At 39.2% G+C, this 18765-nt stretch overlaps 1 protein-coding gene and 1 pseudogene across 2 annotated transcripts; one reads left to right on the forward strand and one right to left on the reverse strand.

The window, feature by feature from the left end:
• The first annotated feature begins 1354 nt into the window (after positions 1-1354).
• Positions 1355-14298, forward strand: LOC104728738 (protein KINKY POLLEN). 2 transcript variants are annotated; one of them, XM_087470829.1, is made up of 23 exons: positions 1355-1843; positions 1998-2097; positions 2194-2460; positions 2918-3189; positions 3363-3579; positions 3868-4038; positions 4121-4198; positions 4437-4694; positions 4835-6928; positions 7417-9220; positions 9410-9516; positions 9908-10267; positions 10623-10741; positions 10873-11122; positions 11206-11430; positions 11665-11804; positions 12027-12099; positions 12555-12656; positions 12748-12846; positions 12927-13190; positions 13281-13448; positions 13537-13888; positions 13985-14298. In XM_087470829.1, the coding sequence occupies exons 1-23, from the start codon at positions 1773-1775 to the stop codon at positions 14110-14112; spliced, it is 7719 nt and encodes a 2572-aa protein (XP_087326955.1). In that variant the 5' UTR covers positions 1355-1772; the 3' UTR covers positions 14113-14298. The 2 variants fall into 2 exon arrangements, with proteins under 2 accessions (XP_087326955.1, XP_087326954.1); XM_087470828.1 differs by having other exon boundaries at positions 1379-1843; positions 3360-3579.
• A 349-nt stretch (positions 14299-14647) lies between these two features.
• On the reverse strand, positions 14648-15454 carry LOC147935190 (secreted RxLR effector protein 161 pseudogene; annotated as a pseudogene).
• Positions 15455-18765: the final 3311 nt, after the last annotated feature.

The following is an 18765-nucleotide window of genomic DNA, read 5'->3' on the forward strand; positions in this document are numbered from 1 at the left end:
ACAAATTTAGATACGATGCAAAACCGTGTCTCCTAACTGATGTTTTCTACATTTTGAGTCTAATGGCCTGATCAGCTTCAATAATTTGTAGTATGATAACTGCTTCAACAACATTTTCATATGCATCATGCATGTCTTGCACTCTCCATAAATTTATTTGTAGTTTCTCTTTTCTCTAATTTGGACGGATACGTCTTTTAGTAACATATACATTAGTAACTAATAATAAGTTATTATGACTCGCGATCGATCACATTTAGAAGAACTCTAAAATGAGTAGTAACCGACGTAAGTAAGATACCATTTTAAAAGGTCGATTGTGGTAATTGTAAAGCTGGTCTGATAATACTTTTGTAATAAGTACTAAGTACATGAAGCTTTGTTATACGTCTTCATATCAAATTATACTGTTCCACATCTGATCAGTCACAAAAACGTACCTCATTAAAAAAAAGTCCCTAACGGTTTGGGAGAAAACTTGAAGCGTTTATTTAGAAACCATAATTGATATTTGTCATTTCGTCAATGATTTAACAATTCTTATACAACAACATGCACTAATTCTTATTTTTTTTTTTTTTTTTTTTTTATTTTTTTTTTTTTACAAAGTACAGGATCAGCTTACAAGATCAGCTCAAATGAGCCAATTAGAAGGAAAACCGTTCACATAGGTAATTTGGTGTGACTATTTTCTAGCTCGTCGTGTCAGTTTGTCCGCACTACCGTTCTGTGATCTAGGGATTAGGGCTATGGAAAAGGATAAGAACTCCTCCTTATCTTCTTCAATAACATCCAAATACGTCTTGAAGGCATGCCAGTCTGCTGGCGAAGACACCATCTTCACCAAATCAGAACAATCCGTGAGAAAAACTACGTTTTCATTGTCCGCTCCAATCATACATCGCATAGCCCAGATGAGGGCTTCCATTTCGGCATGGAGGGGAGATAAGCCGGAATTTGATGCATCCATAGTGGGAAATTCCCCATCAGGAGAAATGCAATGCCATCCTCTACCAGAAAATTGATCAATATCCTTTCAAGATCCATCCACATAGCAGCGATAACTATTTCTACTGCTTGCAACCAAGTTATTAACCGTAGCACCAAAGATCAGCCGAGGACCTTCCTGGACGGAGGGTCCTAGATGGTCTTCTTGAGCCAAAAACCAAAGCCTAACCATGCGCTAATTCGTTATAGAGTTTTATAAATAAAAATTAGGAATAAAATGTTATACTACAATACATGTATTTTCGTATTTGTTTTTGATGGAATTAACAAAAATGCATATCATCTTAAATTTGTCTAAAATCAGAATTAAAAAGAAAAAGAACACAAAGCGTTGACTAAGAAAACCAAGCGACGAGTCTCATGCACGCACGTCCCTAGATGGTGTGGCGTAACGATGCACCCTTAGTACAGACGATTACTGTTTCCTCTTCCCCTCAGAAAACGGAAAAAAAAAAAAAAAAAGTCGTCTTCTTCATCGTTCCCGCTCCCTCGCCCACGCCTCTCCCTCGGATCTTCCATCTCTCTCTCTCTCTCTCTCAATCCCCACAAAAAAAAAAAAAAAAAAAAAAACAAAGACTCAGTCTTAATCTTTCAGACCTATCAAAATTTTCTCTATCTCTAATTTTTTTTTTAAAACTTTTTGGGCTTCCCGAGCTATGAACCCAGTGCGTGTCCGTGTCCTTCGTCTCGACCCGACCCGCTGATTTAGCTTGATCGGAAGAAGAAGTAGAAGAAACCGCCGGTGTGTTTCTTAGATCGTAATAATGGTAGCTTTCTTCGTCATGCTTTTCTTCACGATCGCCGTCATCGTCGCACTCCTTTGGGCTTTCTTCAAGTATGTTTCATTTCACCCCACATCTTTGCCTTTTTGTTAAATTCGTGTTTCCTAGATCGTGAATTTTCAAAATTACGTTCATCTCTTGTGAAGGAACTTTTTTTTTGAGTATATGAAACTGCGTTTGATCTTTGGATTTATCCCTTATATATAGGTCACTGCCTTGGCTTCTCCAGCATTCTGCTGGAATAACTCTAAGTTTTCAGTTTGATAGATGGAATTGCTTGAAGGATGTTTCATTGCATTTTAAGAAGGTTTGTTATGGTCTTCACTTTGTAATATTTGAAGTCCTCAAATCATTTTTTATATCTTTGTGATGATCTCTTTATCTTTGGTTTTAACTACTGCAGGGTTCTATTGAATCTGTATTCGTTGGAGAATTTATAGCCAATCTAAGTCAATCTCTGGTTGAACTTTGTGCTACGGCTTTTATCCATGATCCTAAAGTAATATTCTCGATATGTGACCTGAAAATAGTAACTAGACCCTCCAACTCAAGTAAAGGTCCTCGCAAATCAAAGACTCGGAAACCGCGTTCTGGTGGCAAAGGAAAGTTGATGCTATTCGCTAATATTGGCAGATTCTTTTCAGTCTCCATGACAAATACGGTTGTGCAGGTAATTGCAGCCTGCTCTGATATCTATGAGAACACTCTTTTTGTTTGGTTCAGGTTCATTCATGCTATACTTCCACTTCATTATGTCTTGCTGAGATAGTTTTAATGAGAGCACCGTGAATGGTAATGATGCTATTAGCTTGAGTTGTTAGTACCATAAAAAAAAATTGTAGTGAAAGATTTACTTGCATTGATCTACATTAACTTTGATGAAATGGTATCTTACTGGCTATATAGATATAGAGTAGTAACATATTGACCACAAGCCAAGATATATACCCCATGATGAGGCGCTTTATGCTCAAATGACTGTTAGCTTTCTCTGCTTCTTTTAACTTATTCTTTATAGATGTTTCACTCAAACACTATCTTGACTTGTGGAACAAAATTAGGCTTTTTTTACAACTATACAAACCATGTTTCTACTGGTTTTCTTATTTCCTCTTGCCAAACTGCAGACACCTAAAGCTACAGCAGAAATCAAGGAGTTGGAGCTCGATATATCTAAGGACAGAGGGTCAGGGAATTTTTTCATCAAACTGTACCTATTGCCGATATTTGTGCAGATTGGCGAACCACATGTTACTTCCACTCATTCACCTGAGATGAACAGTGACATTAGCCTCAATTGGCAGACTTCTCCACAAACCGCAGAAGGCTCTGCTTCTTCTTCTTCTTCTTCTTTGCATTGTGAAAAGCTCTCCCTCTCCTGCGAATTTGGTCATAATAGGTACCTTTTGCTTGACATACATCCTATATCTAGCAGATTAACGTGTTCTCTTATTGAGAAAGATAAAGTTCTTATACCTGAACTCATAAGTTACATACTCCTTTGATTTCTTACCCCATTTGCATTTCCATTTTAATCTTCATGGCTGACATATTTTGATCTTCCTGAAGCAGACAATCTAGTCCAAGTATAAAAAATGTCGAAGTAGACCTAGCTGATGCTGTTCTTAACCTTAACGAGAAGCTGCTGTTGAAAAAAAAATCTTCCACAAGTGCTGCTTCCACAGGTGAAGTGATTGAATCAAGTTCTGGTCACACCACTTCAGAGAAGCCTCCAAAACAACCTATAAACGTTTTGGTTGCAAAGCATGCTTCAAATTTCCCTGAGAAGGTGAGTGATTTATTTTTAGCATGAGATAACTGTAACTATCTTTTATTGATTATCTATATCACATATGCATGTCTTTTCCCCACATGGGACTAAAGTGGCCCATTCAGTTTCTCCCACGTTGCATCACCTATCCAACTCATAATTGCTAAGATACGAAATTTATTTAAGCTACAATTAGCAACCATGTAAGATTAATATTTGCTTGTACAATGAAAGGAGTTTATGCATATTCTGTACAGCCAATTCATTATCTGAAGTCTTACTCGCGCCTTTGACTTTATGTGGTAGGTTTTATTTGATTTTTCGAAGCTTGAAATCAGATTTGTGCATCAAGAACATGGTTTTTCTATCGCGAATAGCATAACAGGCTTTCAGTTGAGAAGTGCTAAAACTCGATCCGGTGAAGATGGCAGGGAAGAAACATGTCTTGATTTTGTCATGGAACTCCGGAATATGCATGTATGTCACTAATAATCCAGTGAAATTTCGTTTTAATGTACCATCATATATTTTCTGCCTTTAAATTTCCCTTGCATCTCAGCTTTTCAGAGAATCTGAAGTTTCTGTCTTGGAGATGACAAAATTTGGAGTTTTCTCCAAGGTGTATTGTCCAACACAGGTGAGTCCTCTGAATTAGAGACAGAAGTCTTTTGGTGGTGCTTTCTTTTTCTTGTTTTGCATGTGCTTCGGTTGCTTTTACACTCGGAAATGGTTAGAAATTACTCCGTATACTCCCTATACGATGTGCGTATACTCCTTTTGGTTTTATAGTTTATTCTGTTTTGCACATATGCTGAAATTCTATCAGAAAGGCCTTCATGATTTGATGTATTACCTGATCTTGGTGCTTCTTTTAGGAATCTTTCCCTGTTAGAGCCGAGGTTGAGATTAAGCTGGCAAGTATACTGTGCAACATTATAGTGAAGAGATTTGAGCCGCTGTTGCGTTTGCACTTCTCTAAAAAGAAAAAGATGGTTCTCAAAGAGGAAACACCTAACATCGTAAAATCAGAAACTACTGGTCGTAAGGCTGTGGCTGTGGTATGGAAATGTGCCACCTCAGCCCCTGATGTGACGGTGGTGCTTTACAATCCTGGCGGTTCTCCTATATACCAAGTAAGTAGAAGACGTATGTCTGCTGTTATATAGTTGGTTCATGCAAAATTTTCACGGTCCGGAATTAGCATCACATGGTTTAGCAAAGAAAAATTTACTCATCAACCTCAACACTGACTTTAATTTCATGTTTTTTGCAGTGCGGCTTAGATTCATTTCAGGTCACCGCAGATAATATGTCAACTAGGGGAACAGTTGTACAGATGAAGCTAAATGAACTGAATTTATGCATGGTAGATGAACACCAGGGATGTTTGAAAGAAAGCCTCTTTGGTTTAGAGTCAACCCCAGGTTCGTTAGTCAATATAAGAAAGGTCAGATCGGAAATGGGCAAGAAACCTGAGGTTGTTGATGGTAAACAAACATTGGTGGTTGACGTATCAGAAGTCAGCCTGTTATTTTCTTTCAGAAGTTTTGAAGCACTTGTAGTAAACGCAATGTCAATTCAGGCTGTCATCAAAAGTTTAACTGGTGCTAGTAATAAGAACAGACAGGAAAAAGTGGTACATAGATCGAAGCCATCGGGCAGAGGGACTCAACTCTTGAAGCTCAATGTTGAGCGTTTCTCTTTGAATTTCGCTGGAGATTCGAGCCTGGACAATACAGTCATTGATGATCCTAAACGTGTAAATTATGGATCACAAGGTGGAAGAGTAATAATTAATGTCTCAGCTGATGGCACACCTCGAAGTGCCACTGTTTTCTCTACTTTGTCCAAGGAACATGAGAAGTTGAAGTACATAATTTCGTTTGAATTACTCAAATTCAGCTTTACTCTAAACAAGGAGATTCAGTCTACACAGGTAGAACTTGAAAAAGCAAAGTCGATCTACCAGGAATTTTTGGAGGAACCTCACCAAGTTTCCAGGGTGACACTTTGTGACATCCAAAACGCTAAGTTTGTACGTCGTATAGGTGGTGCTAAGGAAGTTTCAATCTGTTCTCTCTTCAGTGCCTCTAATATTGCCGTCAGATGGGAGCCTGATGTGCACATATCAATGGTCGAGCTCGGTCTGCGTTTGAAGTCCTTGATCTTAACTCAGAAACTTAAGCAACAAGGGAACGGAAACCCAGAAGATGCTTCCACTGTAACTGGTGATAGACAGAAGGAAGAACCAACTACAACCTCGAATTCTGTTGATAAGAAAAAGAAGAAGGAATCTATATTTGCTGTTGATGTAGAGATGTTAAGCATAACTGCGGAGGCTGGAGATGGGGTGGAGGCTGAGGTGCAGATTCAGTCAATCTTCTCAGAGAATGTGGGTATCGGAGTACTGCTGGAAGGATTTATGCTTGGTTTCTGTGGATGTAGAATAGTCAAAAGTAGTCGGGTACAGATATCACGAATACCTAGCATGCCTTCCACTTCATCCAATGCGACAACAGGAACAGGAACCCCATGGGATTGGTTAGTTCAAGGAGTTGATATACATATATGCATGCCCTTCAGGCTTCAGCTCCGTGCTATTGATGATGCCGTAGAAGAAATGCTGAGGGCTTTGAAGCTTGTAACCAACGCCAAAACCAAACTCATTTTGCCAAAAAAAAAGGAAAGCTCAGCACCTAAAAAAGCTGGGTCGAAAAAATTTGGACGTGTAAGATTCGGCATTCGCAAGTTAATATTTGATATTGAGGAAGAACCTCTCCAGGGTTGGCTTGATGAGCATTATCATCTTATGAGGAAAGAAGCCTATGAGTTAGCCATAAGGTCGAAATTTCTTGACGAATTAATTTCCAGTGGAAACCAGGTTCCAAAAACTGGGGGAGATGAGTCAGACAGTACTGAGAAGAAATTTTCTTTCGAAGGAGAAGAAATTGACACGCAAGATCCTTCCATTATCCAGATGATGAATGAAAAATTATGTAAACAATCGTTCAGTTCATACTACAAGTCCTGTCAAAGTTTAAGACCATCAGATGGTTCAGGTGCCTGTAAAGAAGGATTTCAGGCTGGTTTTAAGATGAGCACTTCTAGGACATCTTTACTTTCTGTTTCTGTTACTGATTTGGATCTTAGTCTCACAGCTATTAGTGGAGGTGAAGCTGGGATGATAGAAATCGTTAAGAAGCTTGACCCTATAAGTGAAGAAAAAGACATTCCTTTTTCACGACTTTATGGAAGCAATCTTCGGTTAAACACTGGGACTCTTGCTGTTCAAATAAGAAACTACACATTTCCTCTTCTCTCAACAGCTTTGGGTAAATGCGAAGGCCTTCTTGTGTTGGCTCAGCAGGTAAGACTGCCCCTATCTCTGTAGCAAATATCATTTCCCCTTTGGTTTCAAAAACCATCCTCTTTTTATTTCTTTGTGAGAAAGAGTTCCTGGAGGAAGTTTGATGTTTTGTGCATATGATGTTTCCTCGTTTATAAAACGTGAAAAAACCACCTTCTAAGCAGTTTAAAGAAGTGATAATCTAAGTATATAAAGTAGCTCTGAGATCCCTGCTGTGAAATAGAGTGGAGTACTAGCAATGGCATTTTATGGATACATATCCAGTTGTATTAGATATTAACGTTAGTAGATGGAAAATCTAAGCCACTATATCCTTAAATCATCAACTATATGGTTATGCATGAATTGTTATTTCAAATGAATGACAAATTTGTTCCCGCCTGCATCTTTTGTTCTTTTTCTGCTTTTTCCCCATTCGAAATCTTTACCCTTTTAGGTTCTTTGCTCATACTCCTAACGTATTTTTTTTTTCTCTTATTTTGACATAGGCAACAGCTTTTCAGCCCCAAGTAATCCATGATGTATATATCGGAAGATGGCGAAAGGTGCAGATGCTCCGTTCAGCCAGTGGAACAACACCCGCAATGAAAACATACCTGGATTTGCCTGTAAAATTTCAGAAGGGAGAGGTCTCCTTTGGAATTGGATATGAACCAGTTTTTGCTGACATTAGTTATGCCTTCACTGTGGCTCTTCGTAGAGCTAATCTCAGTCTCAAGGGTCCTGGTCTTATTCAGCCTCCCAAAAAGGAGAAAAGTTTACCATGGTGGGATGAAATGAGAAATTACATCCATGGTAATATAACCTTGTCCTTTTCTGAGACAAAGTGGATTGTTCTTGCTACTCCAGACCCCTATGAAAAGCTTGACAAGCTCCAAATGACCTCTGCTTCCGTGGAAATCCAGCAATCAGATGGTCGCGTGCACTTCTCTGCTGAGGACATAAAAATTTTCTTTAGCAGTTTTGAAGGTTTGGCTAGACATTATCCGAACCCTCCGGTTTGTCCATTAAGCTACCCTTTCCTTGAGGTTCCACGTTTCAGTGTTGAAGTCCGGATGGATTGGGAGTGCGAGTCTGGAAGTCCACTGAATCATTATCTGTTTGCCTTACCTATTGAAGGAAAGGCTCGTGATAAAATTTATGATCCTTTCAGGTCTACTTCTCTCTCACTGCGCTGGGATTTCACTTTAAGACCTAATCCATCAGTATCTGCAGTTGATCGAACAGTTGAAGTCGGATCCAAGTGTAAGCCTGAGAAATCTTCGTTTTCCCCACCCACTATAAACATTGGTGCTCATGATTTGGCATGGTTGATCAGATTCTGGAACATGAATTATCTTCCTCCTTACAAACTTCGCACATTTTCCCGGTGGCCTCGTTTCGGAGTTCCAAGAATTCCGAGATCAGGGAATTTGTCCCTAGACAGAGTGATGACAGAATATATGCTCCGCTTAGATGTTACACCTATATGTATCAAGCATATGACTCTGGATTCTAATAATCCTGCCAAAGGCTTGACATTTGATATGACCAAGCTGAAATATGAAATATGCTTCAGTCGTGGCAACCAGGAGTTTACTTTTGAATGCAAGCGTGAAACTCTTGATCCAGTGTACCAGGGGATAGACCTCCATCTGCCTAAAGCCTTTTTAAGAGGGGATCAGCATTGTTCAAAGCCAGTTCAGATGAGTCGAACAAGTTCACAATCTGGATCAACTGATAGAGTTACTTCTGATAGTGGGAATTCTATCGAGAAGCATCCTGACGATGGGTTTTTGTTTTCATCTGATTATTTCACGATCAGGAGGCAGGCCCCTAAGGCTGACCCTGAAAGACTGATGGTATGGAAAGAAGAAGGAAAAATTTATCGTGACAAAGTAGATGCAGGAACTACAACTGAAAGACGAAATGAACCTGAGGAGGATTCACATTCAGATCCGAGCGATGATGATGGATACAATGTCGTGATAGCGGACAATTGTCAGCGTATTTTTGTTTATGGACTCAAACTATTGTGGAACATAGAAAACAGAGATGCTGTTTTGTCTTTTGCTGGTGGACTTTCCAAAGCATTTCAAGCCCCCAAGCCTTCCCCTTCACGTCAGTATGCTCAGAGAAAGTTACTTGAGGGAAGCCAGAAGCATTCTGAATTAGAAGTTCCTCAAGATGACCCAGCTAAACAGCCTTCCACGGGAGATGGAAATCTCACTTCCCAATCTAAGGAGCCTGTGGAAGTTCATTCACCTTCATCAGAACCAATTAAAACAGAGAGCTTTGCATCTTTCCCACTTGGTAAGTCTTGCTGACTTACCTCTATTTGTCTGTTTGAAGCTACCATCTGTAGACTGTAGTATCCTAAACCTATGGAAAATAAACCCTATTTTTTTTTGTCCTATGTCCTATGTTCGTTTTCTTTGTTAACAAGCAAACTTACTTTCCATACAATGTGTAGGCCTCACCCTATTTATCTGTCTGATACAGGAGCCGCAAAAACTGGCAATTCAAATGGTTCAGAGGAAGAAGGAACTCGTCATTTTATGGTGAACGTTGTTGAGCCACAATTCAATCTCCATTCAGAAGACATAAATGTAAGCATAGATCAAACTTGAGTCTTTACAACATTACTTGTGGTATGCCTTTGAAATCCAGAAGAATGCATGTCAACTTGAAGATTTATCGTTATTTAGTAAAGTATTACTACCTTGAAGTAACATTCTATTACTCTCAATGTTGTTCTGTACGATTCTTTGAATTCCTGGACAGTCCTATCTTGAAAACAGATTATCTTGCAAAATACTAACTCTTCAGGTGATTCTGATAAAGTAGAATACTTACAGTTGGGCAGGTACACCAAATCTATGAAATGAGTTTATTGATCCAAAAGCTTTAGGGTTGAATTTTGTATCCGTAAATCTTTTCAGATACCTTGCAGTGTTTGTTAATTGTCATCATTATTTACATTATCTCTTCATCTACCAGGGTAGGTTTTTGCTCGCTGCTGCCAGTGGCCGTGTTTTAGCACGATCATTTCATCAAGTGGTTCATGTTGCTTATGACATGATTGAGAAGGCAGCTCAAAATGAAAATGATCACAATCCTCCTGAAAATGGCACTGACATGACATGGACACGCATGGAAGTGTCCATGATGTTGGAGCATGTTCAAGCTCATGTGGCACCGACAGATGTCGATCCAGGAGCTGGGGTGCAATGGCTCCCAAAGATTAGAAAAAGATCCCCAAAGGCAAAGCGCACTGGCGCACTGCTTGAAAGGGTTTTTATGCCGTGCGATATGTACTTTCAATACACCAGGCACAAAGGTGTGACTCCCGACCTGAAGGTAAAACCTTTTTTAGTGAAAAACTACGATATTTGTAGTCTTTTCTCCTTTTGGAATGATTTTTATCCATCAGCGTAAAGGCATTAAGTTCAGAAAGATTGGAAAGTGCGATTCAAATAGAAGGTGCATTAAGTTCAACAGAGCCTCTGTAGTTCACCAAAAACTTACTTGTAGTTCTCTTTATACACAAAAGTAGGACTGAAGAGCATGTCTACAATCTTTCATACACTAATGTATAATGTTCCTCTCACACACATCCCAACGATGCACTTCTCTTGGACTCAGGCATTATTTGTGTATCACTACACTTTTGTAACATTGTTTGAATGGCTTATATTACCATTATATGCTGCAGGTGAAGCCACTGAAAGAGCTTACTTTCAATTCTCGTAATATTACAGCATCGATGACATCACGTCAGTTTCAAGTTATGTCGGACGTTTTGTCCAATCTTCTGCTTGCAAGGTTACCAAAGTAAGTGTATAGCTGCGTGAAAGTTACAAACACTTCCTGAATTTTCTACAATAGTAAATTCAACTTTTTATGTAGTTGAAATGTAGCCCCTGACTATATCTTATTACCTGCAAATGCATATGAAAATTCAGGGCTCGTAACGACAGTTTAAAACTTTCTGGTGAAGAAGATGATGAAGTTGAAGAGGAAATTGATGAGGTAGTTCCTGATGGCATTGAGGAGGTGGAACTTGCGAAAGTTGAACTTGAACAGAAAGAGAGGGATAGGATGTCGCTTCTTGATGACATTAGAAAATTGACGCAGAGCGAAAGTAACTCTGGAAACATAAATCTCGAAAAGGAAAGCGATTTCTGGATGATCACTGGTGGGAGGCCAGTATTGGTGAGAAAATAGTTCTATAAGAAATAAATATAAATTTTGTCTGTATCAAATGATATCTGGTAAACTAAGTATCTCATATGCAGGTGGAGGGACTGAGGAAAGCGTATACCAGTGTGCAACAATCTAGGAAGACAGCATATACAGCACTGCGGACTTCTGTGAAGAATGCTGCGGAGTTAAGGTTGTTGGAAAAAGATAAGAACAAGAGACCATCCTCTGCCATGCGTATTTCCTTACAAATCAGCAAAGTCATCTGGTCTATGGTTTTAGATGGAAAAACATTCGCTGAGGTTGAAATAGACAATATGGTAAGCGAATATATTAATATACCTTGGGGATGGCTGGTCGAGCGTGTTGTTCATTCATTACTCCATATAACTAAACTATAAGATCTTTCTGGATCTTTAGAAACAACTAATCGAACATAATTTTTCTTCAGTTTACTGTTGTTACTTTTCAGCCTTGGCTGCTCTATTTCGAGCCAAATCTGTTCTCTAATATATTGGCAAGAAAATCCCTAATATGTTTCACACTGCTTGCAGATTTATGATTTTAACCGGGACTACAGAGACATTGGGATTGCCCAATTCACAACGAGATATGTTGTCCTGCGGAACTGTCTGCCTAATGCCAAGTGTGATACTGTTCTATCAGCTTGGAATCCTCCTCCGGAATGGGGCAAGTGAGTTCCTTTCTTTTAAAACTAGCGCAAGTAATTTTAATCTACTTATTTCCTTTATATATCCGTTCAGTCTTTGCTCTCATTTTTCACATTCGGCTAAAACTAGCTATTCATATTTTTTCATTTTACTCAGCTTTGGAGACTTGTAGATAACTCGTGAATGGCGAATTTGTAACTTTCGATATTCGTCGAAATTCACTGTGTTGTATACATTGGATGCAGGAAAGTGATGTTACAGGTAGATGCAAGGCAAGGAATCCCAAAAGACGGACAGGCTCCTTATGAACTGTTCCAGGCAAGTCGTTGTTCGTCATATATGTTCTAATGACACTAATAATATGAGGACTAAAAGTCAAGAAGCGTGAGCTTTGAAAAGTTGTTCAGCAAGTTAGAAGTTTAGTAAGCACTAAGATTTTCTGGCTAAAGCATTGTTTTGAAGTTACCAGCTCGGCAGAATTAACCGTTCATAAATGGTTTAGTGTAATAAAAAATTAATATAGGAGATGCATAATGTGGTAATCATCCTTTATATTATTTTCTGCTAGGGTCGTGAGTCAAAAGCCTCTAGTTAATCATAGTCTTTTTTGGTGAATAAAGAAGAGTGTTTTTTCTACTAGGGAAATTCGAACCAAGGTTTCTTTGGTGGATTCAAGCTTTTTCATTGCAGTCCATTATCACCAGCTTGCATATTACAAATAGTGAAGTATATACTCTATTAACTCAAATGGATCTCTTGTATTTGCTTGGCAGGTCGAAATCTATCCTCTAAAAATCCATTTGACAGAAACAATGTACACAATGATGTGGGAGTATATCTTTCCAGGAGAGGAGCAACATTCACAGAGAAGGGAGGTTTGTTGTTAATCCATTTCACTTCTCTAGCTAATGGAATATAGATTTCCTGCTAAAGAGTTATGACTCATGCTCATATTTTGTCTCCCAGGAAGTTTGGAAAGTGTCGACAACCTCAGGTTCAAAGCGAGTCAGGAAGGGTTCATTTGCTGAAGCGGCAGCGTTGCTCTCTACATCTGATCTAAGCCAGGTGATTTTTTTTTTTTTGTTATTCTTACATTCATATCATTTCTACAAATCTTCATAACTATGTTCTTAAAATGATTTCAGGGGTCAAAGAATCAAAACCTAAAGTCAAGCACGATTCGTGGTTCAGGGAGAGAACTGAGAAGAACATCCTCTTTTGACAGATCATGGGAGGAGACTGTGGCAGAATCTGTAGCTACTGAGCTTGTTCTATCCAATATGAAGGATTCGAAAACTTCCAAAGCTGGCCGTTCAGTTCATGAAGAAAAGAAGGGGGAAAAGTCATTGGAAGACAAGAAATCTAGACCCCAAAAGATAATGCAATTCCAAACCATCAAGATTAGTCAGGTCTGTCACTTGATTAACTCATCTAAGCAAAAAGGTCCATTGTTTACCAAGAAAAATGAATTTAATCGTTGTAATATGGTTCTGGGCTAGGTGGAATTGTTGATCACTTACGAGGGCTCAAGATTTGTGGTGAACGATATGAAGCTGTTGATGGACACATTTCATCGTGTTGAATTCAGCGGCACATGGAGGAGACTCTTCTCTCGAGTAAAGAAGCACATTATATGGGGAGTGCTCAAGTCGGTAACCGGAATGCAAGTAAGACCATTTTTACACCAGCAATAAATGCAAAAGGGTTTATGCGTCCCTGATTAAACAAAACTCATGTCATTGATGGTCTTTGTAGATGAAGAAATTCAAAGACAAAACTCATGTTCCAAAAGAGGAGATTGGTTTAAGAGACAAAGACGAGTCAGGGAGATCAGATCAGGATTCAGGGGCATGGGAAAAGCGCCCTGGAGAAAATGCAGGTGATGGATTTGTCACATCGATTAGAGGTATTTTCAATACCCAAAGGCGAAAGGCCAAGAAATTTGTGCTTCGGACAATGAGAGGCGAAGCAGAAGACAACTTCCCAGGGGAATGGAGTGACAACGAATCAGAATTCTCCCCCTTTGCAAGACAATTGACGATTACTAAAGCTAAGAAACTCATCAGGCGTCACTCTAAGAAGTTCCAAAATCAAAACACTACTAAAGGTGTTGTTTTAATGTGAAATCTCATTAGTTGTTTGTCAAGTTATGTGAGTTGCAAACCAAGTTAAAAGAAAGAACTCTCTATCTGTTGTGTTGCAGGTTCTAAGATGCCTCAACAACTCTCGCCTACTCTGTCTCCTCCTAAGGAAGATGATGACCATTACGATAGTGACTCTTCCAGTGGATCGTCTGCTTATGAAGAGTTTCTTGACCAGAATCAGATTTAAGATAGAATTCAAAATTTTTTGCTTCCTATAAATTTTGTAAAGAGTTGCACATTATTATTATTACATTACGTTTACACTCTTTAAAGATAGCTTACACGTCCACTGTACGAGCTTAGTGTTAATGACAGATGACTGGACATGGAAGAAAAAGGTTTTGTTTGGGAAATATACATTTTTGTTGTAAAAGTAAGAATGAAAGTAGAGAACTTGAGGTTTTGTTTCTCTCCTTCTTGTTATTATTCATCAATCCAACAAGTACATTATATAGTAGTAGCCAAAGCCTAAACCTAAACCGACTAGGACATGGCCGATGGGCCTTACACATTAAGATAAGTAATGGACTGGTTATAGAATTCCACTCCAAGTGTTTTATAACACTCCCCCTTGGATGATATAACCGTACCGATGCTAAGAGATCAACGCAATACGCTTGGGGGTGCTGCCACATTAAAACCTTACCAGGAAAAACTCAGTGGAACAAAACCATGGTGAAGGAAAAAGAGTACAGCACGCATTGCTCCCCCTGTTCTAAGCATCAATGAAAATTCTTAAGCCTCCGCATTCCAATCTGATGCGTGAGCTTCTTGAATGTTGATGCCGGTAAAGACTTGGTGAAGAGATCGGCTGAATTGTCGTAGGACTGAACTTGTACCACTTGAACTTCTCCGGCTTTCTGTAATTCATGCGTGAAGAAGAACTTGGGTAAAATGTGCTTCGTCCGATCTCCCTTAATGTAGCCTTCCTTGAGCTGTGCGATGCAAGCCGTTTTTGCCTCGTAGATCACGGTTGGTTCCTTGTCATCGACCATACCGCAGTCCATCCTGATATGTTGAGTCATCGACCTCAACCATACACATTCCCGACTAGCCTCATGCATAGCTAAAATCTCTGCATGGTTAGACGATGTAGCTGCAATGGTCTGCTTCATAGAACGCCAAGATATTGCAGTACCACCGTGTGTAAATACATAGCCGGTTTGGGACCTAGCATTATGTGGATCGGATAGATAACCTGCAACAGCAAAACCAACTAAACCTTCTTTGTTATGGTTAGTATAAAATAAACCCAAATCTGTCGTCCCTTGTAGGTAACGTAAAACATGTTTGATACCGTTTCAGTGCCTTTGGGTCAGACAAGAGCTAAATCTAGCTAGGAGGTTCACGGCAAAACATATGTCTGGTCTAGTGTGGCTAGCCAAGAACATTAACGCTCCTATAGCACTGAGGTATGGCACTTCTGGACCGAGAATTTCTTCATCGTCCTTCTTTGGACCGAATGGATCTTTATCCAAGTCAAGGCTCCTTACAACCATTGGGCTAGTCAATGGGTGAGATTGGTCCATATTAAACCTCTTGAGTACCTTTTCAGTATATGTCATTTGATGCACAAGGATTCCATCATTTATGTACTCAAGCTGCAATCCCAAACAGAATTTAGTCTTGCCTAGGTCTTTCATCTCGAATTCTTTCTTTAGATATTCGATTGTTTGGGCAATTTCCCCAGAGGTTCCAAGGATATTCAAATCATCTACATATACTACTATGATTACAAACCCTTTGTTTGCAAACTTCTTTATAAAAATACATGGACTGATGGGGTCATTCTTATAGCCCTCTTTGTCTAGGTACTCACTTAATCTATTGTACCACATTCGCCCACTTTGTTTCAGTTCATAAAGGGATTTGTCTAGCCTTATGCAGTATTGTTCTCGAGAACCACTCTTATCTTTGAGCTCAATACCCTCTGGTAATCTCATATAAATTTTATTTTCCAGTGGACCATATAAATATGCGGTTACAACATCCATTAAGCGCAAATCCAGTTTTTCTTTTATAGCCAGACTTAACAAATATCTAAAAGTCGTTGCATCCATCACAGGGGAGTATGTCTCCTCATAATCTATTCCTGGTCTTTGAGAGAATCCTTGTGCCACAAGTCGTGCCTTATATCTCACAGTTTCATTATTCTCATTTCTCTTTCTTACAAAGACCCACTTGTGTCCAACTGGCTTTATATCGAATGGTGTCCTTAAGATCGGACCAAACACATTCCTCTTCTTTAAAGAGTTCAACTCCACGTCAATGGCTTCTTTCCATTTTAACCAATCTTCACTTTGAGTGCACTCTAACATAGACGTGGGTTCATGATCCTCATTTATCTCAAGTGCTACCTTGTATGCAAATATTTCATCGATGTTGACATCTTTTCGGTTCCATTGTATTCCAGACATGATATAATTGATTGAGATCTCATTATTATCAACACCTTCAGGACCTTGAGGTTCAGCGTCCCAAACCTCATTCGGTACCTTAGGATTTGCCGCGGCCATGTCTGTAATTTCCTTAACCTCAGTTTGTTTTGCACCTTTCTTAGACTTCCGAGGGTTCTTATCTTTGGAACCTAATGGTCTACCACATTTCAAACGGGCCTTAGACACTGTAGCAACTTGATTATTGTGTTCCTTCTGAACATCAATATGTACTGGTGCATTACAAGCTGGTATGTACGATTTTGTTACTCTCTTTGGGTCAACAAAGGAATCTGGCAATTGAATAACTAGCTTTTGCAAATGTATAATCTTTTGGACCTCTGCATCACATGCTAGAGTCCGAGGATCTTGCCAATTTAAGGATGTTTGATTCCATGATATCTCTTTGACTAGCTTGTTATTCTCTCCACCCAACATAGGAAATTCGGATTCAGCAAACTGAGAATCCGCGTATCTGGCCTAAAATAAATCACCCATAGTTAGCTCAAGATACTTAATAATGGTGGGAGAATCATATCCAACATATATTTCCATCCTCCTTTGAGGTCCCATCTTAGTTCTATGTGGTGGAGCAATCGGTACATAAACGGCACACCCGAATGTTTTGAGATGGGATATGTCTGGCTCATGACCCGTTAGTAATTGGGATGGTGAATACTTATGTTCACTAGATGGCCTGATGCGTATAAGCTCAGCTGCATGTAATACTGCGTGTCCCCAAGCCGACACAGGAAGCTTCGACCTCATAAGCAATGGCCGAGCAATCAATTGAATACGTTTAATAAAAGATTCAGCTAATCCATTTTGTATATGGACATGTGCCACGGGATGTTCCACACTCACCCCCATGGACATACAATATTCATTAAACGCTTGGGATGTAAATTCACCAGCATTGTCTAGACGTATAGTCTTAAGGGGAAAATCTGGAAAGTGGGCTCGCAGACGTATAATCTGGGCCAGGAATCTAGCAAACGCAAGGTTTCTAGTTGACAATAAGCAAACATGCGACCATCTGGTCGATGCATCAATAAGGACCATGAAATATCTAAATGTCCCACAAGGAGGGTGTATGGGTCCACATATGTCTCCTTGTATCCTTTCCAGAAAATGCAAAGTTTCTTTAGTTACTTTGGCTGGTGATGGCCTTATAATAAGTTTCCCTTGTGCACATGCTACACACGTGAGATGTTTAGGGATAACTTTCCTCTCTTTAAGAGTGTGCTCATTAGAATTCTTTATTAGCTTACGCATCATGTTCGAACCCGGATGGCCAAGCCGGTCATGCCATAAAGTGAATTGTTCATTGAACATTTTATTCATTGCCAAATTAGCCTCTATCATATTAATCTTAGCATGGTAAAGACCAGTGGCTAATGCGGGTATAGTCTCTAGGACCTTCGAATGGACTTGGGTGATTTCAGTAATATATAGGAACTCTTGGTTTCCTTCACCCTTAGTTTCAACATGTAGACCATTCAAACAAATGTCTTTAAAACTCAATAAGCTTCTCTTTGAGCTGGGTGAATATAAGGCATCACTTAGTTCAAGATGTGTGCCATTTGGTAATAAAATATGTGCCTGGCCGTAGCCTTCAATTAAACTTGCTATACCCGCTATTGTGCTAATATTGGCATTTTTCAAAATGAGATTATGCAAAATATCTCTTATCTTTCAAAATTGTGTGGCTTGATCCACTATCCACCACAATTATATTCTTGTCCTCAGCCATTTCTCAAATGGACAAGAATTTTATGTTTTAAACATAAACAAATAATTTTATATTGAAGAAAATAAAATAATTGAATTTAAACCAAAATAATAATTCAATAAAATTCAAAGTCATAAAAAATAGATAATTAAAATAAATCAATAAAACCAATGTAAAATTTAATTATCCTCTCTTAGGCAATCAGAAGTTTCATAATCCAATTGGTCATCATTCTCATGGTCGAAATCGCCCTCACCATCGAGATGAACCAAGTTAGCTTCTGGATTTTTTTTCAAACTCTCTTGATAGAGATCAATAAGATGCTTAGATGTTCTGCATGTCTTAGCCCAATTATTTGCCATACCACATCGGTGACAAACCGATTTAGTCTTATGTTGCGGTTTGAAAATTGCGCGGCCTTTACCACGACCACGACCGAAGTCGGATCGGTTCCCATGGTCATAACCTTCATACTGGTTTCCTTGGTACTGGCCAGGACCACCATGTCCTCTACCACGGCCACGGCCGTGATACTTATCTCTATGGACGTAGTTGGTCTCTTTAATTTCCTTAGGCTTTTTAGGCTCTTTCTTAGTAATGTCAACCTTGTGAGCCTCTGGTAAGGGGGTAGATCCAGGAGGCCTCACATCACTGTTCATCAACAATAGCTCAT

This window comes from Camelina sativa, chromosome 11, assembly GCF_030686135.1.
Source record: "Camelina sativa cultivar CO46 ecotype springtype chromosome 11, ASM3068613v1".
Lineage (NCBI taxonomy): Eukaryota > Viridiplantae > Streptophyta > Magnoliopsida > Brassicales > Brassicaceae > Camelina > Camelina sativa.

Bases quoted from the DNA above. Each gene is read 5' to 3' on its own strand.
- LOC104728738 (XM_087470828.1), top strand. From the start codon at position 1,773: ATGGTAGCTTTCTTCGTCATGCTTTTCTTCACGATCGCCGTCATCGTC. The intron at 1,844-1,997 runs GTATGTTTCATT...CCTTATATATAG, and splicing joins CTCCTTTGGGCTTTCTTCAA to GTCACTGCCTTGGCTTCTCC. The intron at 2,098-2,193 runs GTTTGTTATGGT...TAACTACTGCAG, and splicing joins TTTCATTGCATTTTAAGAAG to GGTTCTATTGAATCTGTATT.